At 35.3% G+C, this 11,300-nt stretch overlaps 1 protein-coding gene across 1 annotated transcript in view; it reads left to right on the plus strand.

Moving 5' to 3' along the window:
* The window catches only part of FBXO11 (F-box protein 11), an 86,818-nt gene that overhangs the window by 74,123 nt on the left and 1,395 nt on the right, over window positions 1-11,300 (plus strand). Inside the window, exons 12-22 of the mRNA XM_036121638.2 lie at window positions 1,622-1,839; window positions 3,168-3,253; window positions 4,349-4,443; window positions 5,464-5,586; window positions 5,675-5,760; window positions 6,509-6,585; window positions 6,676-6,819; window positions 9,297-9,407; window positions 10,045-10,152; window positions 10,462-10,570; window positions 11,179-11,277. Coding sequence (XP_035977531.1) covers window positions 1,622-1,839; window positions 3,168-3,253; window positions 4,349-4,443; window positions 5,464-5,586; window positions 5,675-5,760; window positions 6,509-6,585; window positions 6,676-6,819; window positions 9,297-9,407; window positions 10,045-10,152; window positions 10,462-10,570; window positions 11,179-11,277 — 1,256 coding nt within the window. The remainder of the gene's footprint in view (window positions 1-1,621; window positions 1,840-3,167; window positions 3,254-4,348; window positions 4,444-5,463; window positions 5,587-5,674; window positions 5,761-6,508; window positions 6,586-6,675; window positions 6,820-9,296; window positions 9,408-10,044; window positions 10,153-10,461; window positions 10,571-11,178; window positions 11,278-11,300) is intronic.

Here is an 11,300-nt window from a genome sequence, read left to right on the forward strand (position 1 = left end):
GTTTATTCATTCCCAAGTTTACCAACCAGGTAAGTCATGCAACTCCCAGCAGAGAAAGTAGGAGCCTAATTGAGCTCCCTTCTGTATATATACCCAGCGTACATTCATTTTTATTTGGTATAAAATCAAAGAAGCTTTTTATATTTAAAGAAGCTATTTTTAGTGTAATCCCCCCAATTAAAAAAATATTTAATCCAAATATGAAGAAGTTACAGATAATTTGTACTTTATTTGTGGAAAATGAAACCTGAAACTACTTCTGAATATTATTCTCAGAGGTCTGTTTTCTTAAAAGTAAACTAAAGTATTCAGAATTACCCTGTTTTTAACCTCCACTAGATTTTGCAAAAAGTAATGAATTAGTTCCTACTTGAGTGCTTTCTACATGTGAAGTCCTGTATAAATGCAACAGAAGTTAGTATAGTCATTTCTATACAGGAGCTTATGATCAGGGAGAAATGGATATGACAAATAAAGGAACAGTACAAAGCAGTACATAGAGGTACCTTAAGAAAATACTTAGTACTTGGAATTTTTAAAGAAAGGAGAGCATATTCAGTTTTTGAAGGGAGATATAGACCAGGAGTTGAAATGGCTTTTAGAAGTGCCATCTTAGGAATATCTTATTTTTTTTCTCTTAATATTTAGTCTTGATTGGAGGTGCCTGGGTGGCTCAGTTAAGTGTCTGCCTTTGGGTCAGGTCCTGATTCCAGAGTCCTGGGATTGAGCCCCGCATCAGGCTCCCTGCTCGGCCGGGAACCTGCTTCTCCCTCTCCCTCTGTCTGTTGCTCCCCCTGCTTGTGCCCCTCTTGCTCACTCACTCTGTCAAATAAATAAATAAAATTAAAAAAAAAAATTTTTTTTTCAGTCTTGACTGAATCTTAAAATTTAGGATATCAGTGTTACAGTAACTTTATTCTCATTACAAAATAAGCCTGTCCATTACAGAAGATTTAAGAAAATCAGGGACGTATAAAGGATACAAAAGCCATCTATAGTACTTCAGATAATCACACCCTCGTTTTTATTTTATTGTTCAAGTTACATTTTCTTGAAATAAAATTGAGATCATACTTAATGTATACTACCTCGAAGTATGTACTGTTCCTTTTATTTAACATGATAGCATGTAAAGCATGAATATAAGTTAGCCCGTTCCCTATTATTGGGCTAAGATGAACATTATTTTGTGTGTATTTTTCTGTAGTCTGTGACTATGTCCTTAGGTCACCTTTTTAGAATTTGTTTTCTTGGGACATTTTTAAATCTCCAAGGGTTTATTTTTTTTTTAATACTCAATAAATCTTTGTTTAAAGGGTATGTATATTTATTGGGTAATAGTATTTATTTGCATTTATTGAATAAATCCCTATTTTTCTTTCCTGGCTTTGAGTATACTCAGACTGATTAGAGGAATTGTGGTTCTCTGTTTTACTAAAACATTTAAATTTCATTTATTCCTTGTTTATCATTTGAAATTTAGTGTGTATCTATGTTTTATTCTTACTCTTGAACATTTCTGATACTTAATTTGAGGCATACAGTAAAAAGGTCATTTTTTAAAATGTCATTTCTTTTTGGAAAGTAGCCTTACCTACAGTTTGATTTCTGTATTTTTCAGGGTTATTTTGAAAGTTGCAACATACACAGAAACAGAATAGCAGGCTTTGAAGTAAAAGCCTATGCTAACCCCACAGTGGTTCGATGTGAAATTCATCATGGGCAGACTGGAGGAATATATGTGCATGAAAAAGGAAGAGGACAATTCATAGAGAATAAAATCTATGCAAACAACTTTGCAGGTGTATGGATTACCTCAAATAGTGACCCAACAATAAGGTATTTATATGTAATTATGGATAGAAGTTACTTTTTAACTTTTTGTGTTATAAGAAAAGTCAAGTTTTAACTCTGTTTTTCCTAGATACCTGACTACTGCAGAATAGATTTTCCTAGTAAATGTCTGTGCATCTGAATGAGCATAGCTATTGCATTTATTTTTGGGTGTTCTGTTTGTTTTTTAACGATCTAAGTCATGCATATTATTATTTTATGAGCAGTTGCAAATGCTGTGATTTTTATTTTAAATTCATCAAACTGCATTATAAATGAGTACATAGGGCCATGTTCTTCTCTTGGAACCTGAATGACCTTGTCTTCTCTTTTTTTGTCTGAGAGTGTGCAGATAGCATAACTCAGGAAAGTAATTATCTCAAAGATTCTTGGACAGAGAGAACAAAAATAACAAAAAGTCAAAACTTCAAGCCATCACTTTTCTTTAATAGTTCCTATCATTCCCTCTGACTACAGTAAGGAAACAAACAGATCCAGTCTGAAAGGTGTTGGCTAAGACTGTAGAACAGAACTATTATAATTTAATCAGTAATGATGAATTTTTTTTTAAGATTCTATTTATTTATTTGACAGAGAGAGAGACAGGGAGAGAGGGAACCCAAGCAGGGGGAGTGGGAGAGGGAGAAGCAGGCTCCCCGCTGAGCAGGGAGCCCGATGCGGGGCTCGATCCCAGGACCCTGGGATCATGATTTGAGCCGAAGGCAGACGCTTAACGACTGAGCCACCCAGGCGCCCCTGATGAATTATTTTTTATTGCTAAGGTTTATTTTCCACTGGCTTTATGAAAGTAGATTATGGAATTTCCGTCTTGTTAATATGCAGCAAATGTGTCTAGATCAGCTAAGGAAAAAGTTCTAAATGTATTAGCTATTTTGAGGGGAATGTTTAAGAATGTTATTTTATCTCGAGGGGCGCCTGGGTGGCTCAGTCGTTAAGCATCTGCCTTCGGCTCAAGTCATGATCCCAGGGTCCTGGGATCGAGCCCTGTATCAGGCTCCTTGCTCAGCCGAAGGCCTGCTTCTCCCTCTCCCACTTGCCCTGCTTGTGTTCCCTCTCTTGCTGTGTCTCTCTCTGTCAAATAAATAAATAAAATATTTTTTTAAAAAAAGAATGTTATTTTATCTCAAATACTTAGGTGGCTCTTTTAAGCTTTAGGTCTTAGAAAGAAAACAAGAGAACTTAGAAATCATCTAGTCTGAGTCCCTCATTTTACAGATTAGGAAACTATGGCCCCTAGAAGATAAATAATTTTTTAAACAAATAAGCTCTTACTGAATAATGTTTATTTTTTTTACTATTTCTCATAATTATAGGGGGAATTCTATATTTAATGGAAATCAAGGGGGAGTTTACATCTTTGGTGATGGACGAGGCCTTATTGAAGGAAATGACATTTATGGTAAGCATGTTTTGTTCTATAAAATTTTGGAGGTTGGCCTGTCTTCCGGACATTAGCAAAATGGACCATTTTGAAACCATCCAAGTAGGAGAACTGATCCAGTTTCTTTAAATTTTCAGTAAAGATTATTTGTGATATTTATTTACTTAACAATCATTATTCACTTAACATTTACTGAGTACCCACTGTGTACCAGGAACTATACTAGATACCAGTGATGAAAATATAAATAAGACCTTAGTCTCAGGGAGTATCTACAATATCCTTAGATTTACTCTTTATTCACTTTGGTACTAACTATAAAGGGAGGGACGCCTGGGTGGCTCAGTCGGTTAAGTGTCTGCCTTTGGTTCAGGTCATGATCCTGGAGTCTTGGGATCAAGCCCCACAGTGAGCTCCCTGCTCGGTGGGGAAATCTTCTCCCTCTCCCTTTGCTCCTCCCCCTGCTTATGCTCTCTCTCACTCTCCTGCTCTCAAATAAATAAAATCTTTAAAAAAAAAAAAAAAAAACTATAAAGGGAAAATACTTATTCCTCATTAAAACTTTTTGAGATGCTAGTTCAGTGGACCATTATTAGATGTGTGTGTGCTAGACGCTGGTATGTTCCAGGGCTTTCTCTTTTGCTACTATTTACCTGGATAATACTTACATAAAGCTTACTCAATTCCAGGTATTATTCTGAACATCTTACCTGAATTGAGTCATATAATATTTACATCAACCCTGTGAAGTAGACACTATTAAATATCCCCACTTATTGATCAGGAAACAGAGGTACAATGAGGTTAAATAACTTAAAAGTCACACAGGAAGATAGAATTCCTGGGATTCAAAACTTGGCAGCCTGGCTTCAGAGTCTCTATTCATAACTATTATGCCCATACTGCCTACAATTTTTCTTTTTATACTCCTAGTTCCCTTAGTTTTGGTTTTTTAATGCTCTTGGACCACAAATATCTTTCTGAATATGACATATTTCACAAAATCGTGCTTTCTTAAAATTCTAAAAATTTTAACTACTATGTAATATAAAACTCTTACTGTGTTCCATGAGGCTCCATATGTTGACATTGTAACTTTTATTTTTTAAATAGGCAATGCGTTAGCAGGAATTCAGATTAGGACAAACAGTTGTCCAATTGTTCGACATAACAAAATTCATGATGGCCAGCATGGTGGGATTTATGTGGTAAGTTAATATAGTTCTAGAATGTCATGCATCAAAACCAGGGGAGAAAGGGTGGAAGAGGACAGAATTACATCTGGCCTTAGTTAGGCCATATTCAGCTTACAGAGTATGAATTTATGACTGTCTTTAATATTTATACAATAAATAACACTCTTGTTCTTCCTGCCAGTATATGAATGACTTTTATAGTATGTGTAATGTTCTGTAAAATTCAATCAACTGACTGAATTTAGACATAGAGAATATACCTTTTTTTTATTAAAGTCTTTAATTATAATTGTCATTATGGGCTGAACTCAGAACAGCAACTCATTGGCTGACTTTTATTTTTACACTGGAGTTTTGCTGGTGTGACTATGCTAGGAGTCTGAAATTTTCCAAAAGTAGTAAGTAAATCCATAATATCACTGAAAGTACTAATAATACTAGACTTGAGGTTTTTTTAGTATTTTTTGAAAAGTCAGTTTTTCATTTGAATTTATATTGAGACATAATTGAGCATCTTACAAAATTTTAAAACCATGTATTGGTTCTATACCTTCTGTTACCATGGTATATCTGAAACTGTTACAACTGATTCAAGTGAGAAGATATAGGAAATTTCAGAAAGGTCCTTGTGTAATGCCAGGTGTTAACTCTAATTTTTATTTTCAGTTCTAGAAATGTCCATGTCTTAAGTCCTCTGCTCAAAATAAAAATAAGTATTTTAGTAACCTGAGACCTTATTTTGAATGATTTCACCAGTAATTTGAAATAACTATTAGCTTACTAAACTAAATGTTACATATCTTAGAATGAAATAAGAAGCTTAAAAGTACAAAACCACATAAAGACAGTATAAAAACTTGTGGAGCTTAAACTCAGAGGCTACACAAAAACAATGTTACTACCTCCTCATCCAGATTAAAAAATAAAAATTGAGATTTTTTTTTTATTATAACTGTCTTTAAAGGGGGGGAACACACTATAAACTACTTGTTTCTAAAAGATATATATTGTATCAATGTAACTTTTATTTAGCATGAGAAAGGACAAGGCGTAATAGAAGAGAATGAAGTTTATAGTAATACTCTGGCTGGGGTCTGGGTGACAACTGGCAGCACTCCAGTACTGAGAAGAAACAGGATACATAGTGGAAAGCAGGTAAAATTATTTTGGACTCTTACATGGGAAATACATTGTTTTATAAACTTTTGTTGTCATTTGAAAACAAATTTTTTTTTAATTTTAGGTTGGTGTTTATTTTTATGACAATGGACATGGAGTGCTAGAGGACAATGATATCTATAATCATATGTATTCAGGGGTTCAGATAAGGTAAGCATTTTTCACATTTGGCTTTCTTTCGGGAGGGAGTTGGGTGGGAGTATGTGGGGTATGTAGGAGAACTTTCCTTGTTATTTAATGCTCAATTTTTATTCCTCCTTTTGTACATATATTCATGCTCTTACCACGTGCTTGGCTTAAATTGTCAGAATATTGCTTTTCTTGAACCAGCTGAGGATAGCAGCCGGTGGCACGTGAGCTGCTGTAGGAGCACCTTTCCACTGCTCTGTCACCCACAGTCAGTCCTAGTCGCCAGCGTGCTCCGTCACACTTGGGAAGTAGGAGGCTGTACGAACACTTGGGAGCTGTACCCGGCATATTGTAGGCACTCAGTAAATGGGAGCTTCTGTTTTTACACTATTTCTGTAAAAGAGTTAGATTTTTACACCCCTCTTTCCTGTATTTTAAGTTTTAGAAACTGTAATAGTACTTATAATTCCCTTCATTTTATATATGAGGTGAGTATACAATAATAGTAGTCACTTAATCTAACCTCCTCAGTTTAGTTTATATATTAGGAGACTCTATAGTAATAATCTATAGCTAGTATTCTGTGGGAAATAGAATTAAGCAAAACTAAACTGTCTTTACTGACAAACTTCTCAGAGCATCTGGAAAGACTCCATTGTATACTTATTCTTACTGTGATTAATACGAATTTTTTCACGGTTACCTCATATAACATGGGATATGGGAGTAGAAGCAGTTAAGATGGCATTAATTTCTATTGTACCCGTAGGACTGGAAGCAACCCCAAAATTAGACGCAACAAAATCTGGGGAGGACAGAATGGTGGAATTCTTGTTTATAATTCTGGTATGTTTAATCTTTCATCTTTTTCTTATTGCTAATTGCCTTTAGAAATATACTTTCCAAGTAACATAACCTAAATCTTTATACTTGTAGGTCTAGGCTGTATAGAAGACAATGAAATATTTGACAATGCCATGGCTGGAGTCTGGATTAAGACAGATAGTAATCCTACACTAAGAAGAAATAAAATCCATGATGGAAGAGATGGTGGCATCTGTATATTTAATGGGGGTCGAGGTATTGTTGTTAATTTTGCATTAGTAAAAAATTCAATTTTTCACTATTCTTCCTCCATATCTTTAATGATCAGTGACATTGCCAATTAATATAAGCTTTATATGAGTGAATCTCAGTCTTTTTCCTTATCAGGTCTTGAGATGGTTTAGATTAGTGCCTAGAGGTAAAGGAGACAGATGTTTACACAATTTTTCTTTTTGTAGCCATCCTGAATGTGCTAGTTGTTAGGCATTTTTAAGGTAGAATCTGTTTACATTTTCTCTCTGGACTTTCTATTATTTAGAATAGTGATACGATTATATTTTAGTATATGTGCTGCCAAAGCGAGCACGTGATACGATTATAATAAACACCAGGGTCCAGTTACAGAACTAGGTTAGAAATTAATTGGCCTGTAAATATATGAAAATGTCTGTAGTAAATAAGTATTGTTGTTGTACCTGTTTACAGCTGTGTTGGAGAGTGGAATTAATGAAGCCAAGGTGCCTGGTTTTGTATACATAAAGGTCAGCTCATTTTGCATTGAGGCAAAAGTTCCACAGTCCATGCCCCTTGCAAATGCATGTTGTTCCAAAAGAGAGACTAGCGGGGAATGTCAAATGCAAATTTATCACCATTCCTGAAATGTCAGTAACCCAGCACTATACATATCTTATATGGAAGGAATAGCTAGTTATTACTACAACATAATCAACAAAATTTATTACTACAACCAAGCAGTCAGGATTCCATTAATGACATACAAAGAGCGCATAATCTAGTAATTCAATAAGGTGACATATCTGATAGTCTTTACAAGATAAAATGAGGACACACAATACAGTGGATGGTTTTATTTGTAAGGTGTTGAGAAAAGGTTCATGGACTAAAATCACTCTTGAGCTGTGTCTTGAAAAATGAGTATTCACTGGTAAATGTTGGGTGGGGAGACCATTCCTGGTGTAGAAAGCATAATTCACACTCTCATTTGTTTTGTACATATTTATTAATTGAACACTTCTGTACCAACAATTGATACAGATGCTAAAGATAAATGGTGAATAAAACAGTTACTACATCCAGAAAGTTCATAGTCTAATGGCACATTGTAAACAAAAGTGTAAAGGAAACAAAGTGGTACTATTTAGTAAGGCGCAAAGAGGTACTGAAAGTTGAGGCTAGAGAAGGGGCACAGTGCCCAGATTCTAAGAGACTTTGTATACGGAATTCAGACTGGATCTTAGCAAAAGCAAAGATTAGAGGTAGGGACTTGGAGTAGTCTTTTCCAGGGGAAAAGCAATTTAGACGTCAAAACTGAAATGCCACAGGCAGGTCGAAATTCTACAGAAATAAAAAACGTTTCATGTCTTCAGAGAGCACAGAAATGCTAGTACACAACTAATGATAATTCACTATACATAAGTAGGTTTTATATAGTAGTATTAGCTAATTCTTTAGTGCAGTGTATGTTTACATGTATTAATTCAGTCCTCATTATAACCTTTATATGTAGGTGCCATTATGCCCAGTTTAGATAAGGAAATGAGACAGAGAGTAGTGAGCAATTTGCCTACTCAGAACTAGGAGGTGGTGGAATCCATATTTGAAGACCTTAAGTCTGATTCCTCAGCTCATTTTTTTTTTTTTTAAAGATTTTATTTATTTATTTGACAGAGACCGCGAGAGCAGGAACACAAGCAGGGGGAGTGGGAGAGGGAGAAGCAGGCTTCCCGCCGAGCAGGGAGCCCAATGCGGGACTCGATCCCAGGACCCTGAGATCATGACCTGAGCCGAAGGCAGACACTTAACGACTGAGCCACCCAGGCACCTCCTCAGCTCATTTTTTTAAATCATGTTACACTCTGAGAAGAGAGAATAATAAATTTGATGGAGGGAAACTGAAATCTTCCAGAGGAGGTGACATTAGGAAGAAAGGGCAGGACATTCCAGGATGAGGAAATAATACAAACCAAAGGCATTAGAGATAAAAATGTATAGCATATTCAGAGCATTCAGTAAGACAATGGAATAGGTTAGGGGAATATCTTCAGAGAAGGCACATGATAGAGTTGTAGGAAACTGGGAAAAATAGCAGAAGAGAGACTGCAGTAAACGAAATTATCAAGTAATGATTATAATAATGACCAGAAATAATCAGGGCTTGAATGAAAGCATTGAGGCTGCAATAGTTCTAACAATACTTCAAAGGAACTAATTTTAAATCAGTGTTTTTAAGTGAGAAATAGGTGCCAGGCACTGGGAATGCATGGTTCGTGGTACCATGGAATTTCCAGTTATTGGTTAGAATGGTTACCTGCCATTTTAAGCAGTTTTTGGTTAAGTCCTACCTTAAACTCCTCTGAATTACTAATAAACTTCTCAGCTGAAAAATTAGTCCTTTGAGTTTTATACAACAATTAATAAGAAACTTAAATATCACCAAAAAGGCTAGTGAAATTTGTGCGTTAGCCTTAATCTGAGGAAATATTTTATTATAGGTCTCCTTGAAGAAAATGATATTTTCAGGAATGCTCAAGCAGGTGTTCTCATCAGCACTAATAGTCATCCAGTCTTAAGGAAAAACAGAATATTTGATGGATTTGCTGCAGGTTTGTATTTTCTTTTTTACCTGTAGCTTGTTTTCTATAAAGTGTTTGATCATTCTTTCGCTTAATAACTGAAGGTGTGCAGAGTGTGTTGCAAAAGTGGCTGAATGCCTGTCAGTTAACAATAGGCTTTATAAGAGCGCCTAATCCAACGTTCGGGATTCTGCTAAGCCAAACTTTTAAGACCTCTCTCTTGCTCTTCAGTAGTAATTGTGAAACCTTAATTGGGATAGAATGCAGGCCTGTACTACCATTTGGAATACAAATAAATTCAAGCCCTCTGGCCTCTCAAAAACTTTTTTTTCCCCCCAAGATCTTGGTAAGTGAAATCCAAGTATTGTGCATATATTTCAACTTTTTGCCAGAGAAGATGACACTTTTTTTTTTTCTTCATATGTACAACTAGTGGCTACCTAAACGTACTTACGGGCAGGCATTATCCTCTTCTGCTTGCCAGGAAAATTAGTAGTAAGCTGTGAACCATCTGTGGTAGCATTCCTTCCTTTAGCAAGGATAGTGGACTATATTAGCAGTGGAAAATAAATGATGTTCTCAGTGACTCAAACATTTGCATCTTATTCTTTAGATGTTAAACTGTATAATGTGATCATGTATCTACTGTTTGTAAATTTTACTTCAGGTATTGAAATTACAAATCATGCAACTGCAACACTAGAAGGCAATCAGATTTTTAACAACCGGTTTGGAGGCTTATTTTTAGCATCTGGTGTTAATGTGACAATGAAAGGTATGTTGGAGTCTGCTCTGCCTATAAATACACAAAATACGCCATGAAAAGATAATGGTATCGAAGTCATTGCTGTCACTCTACCAAGTTAACTACAACTCAAGGAACTATTTTGAAAGCTTTGACTTGTTCTAAACGGAGTATCTTACAAAAGGAAAATCCATTTCTATTTTAAGCTGATTTTTTTATTTAATTGGTTAGCCTCCTTTAAAGGTCTTAAAAAGTGACTCTTCTATTAGAATAATCCTATAATCTGTATTTTTATCTTTTGTCCTCTAGAATTTTACTTATTTTTTTCTTTTATTACAGATAACAAAATAATGAACAATCAAGACGCCATAGAAAAGGCTGTTAGTAGAGGCCAATGTTTATATAAAATATCAAGTTACACCAGCTATCCCATGCATGATTTCTACAGGTATATTTCTAAATTACTTGTGAGTCTTGAAAAGGGGGAGATAGTGATTTTCTTTTCTAAACTGGCAAGATGCAACATTTCTAGATTTTTCTCTTACATGTAAGCTAAAGGTAGAGAAAATTGGGTATTTGGAAATTTACCAATGGAAGAGAATATAATATAATTGAGAATGTTGTATTTGTCCACATTAAGTTCTGTGATCAGTCTACTTGAGGATTTTGTTTGGGGCCATAAATATGGAAAAGTATACCGCAGCAACTCTTGCTATCACCACAATGCTTTTGCCTAGGAGTTTCAAAGTAAAGCTGTAATTAAGTGTCCCACATGCCCCAGTCACTGAGATGTTTTTGACTCCCTTCCCACCCTGCTCCCAGGTTAAATTTTTCTTAAATGAAAGTTTCAGCTGCCTTCTACAGTTTGCAAATCATTTGTTTTTCTCAGAAGACACAGAAGATTCACTTATTAAAGTCCTTTTGAAGAAATTAACCTGGGCTGGAGCCACAAAAATTTTGGTTTTGGTCCTCTTTTAAGCCATAGGTCATAGGGTAAAATGAAAATTTTGAAGAAGTAACATTTCAAGAAAAATAACGTAAGCTTTTGCTTTTTAGATGTCACACTTGTAACACCACAGATCGAAATGCCATATGTGTGAACTGCATTAAGAAGTGCCATCAGGGACATGATGTAGAATTTATTAGACATGATAGGTATGTAGCACACTTGTTTGCTC

This window comes from Halichoerus grypus, chromosome 10 (assembly GCF_964656455.1).
Source record: "Halichoerus grypus chromosome 10, mHalGry1.hap1.1, whole genome shotgun sequence".
Lineage (NCBI taxonomy): Eukaryota > Metazoa > Chordata > Mammalia > Carnivora > Phocidae > Halichoerus > Halichoerus grypus.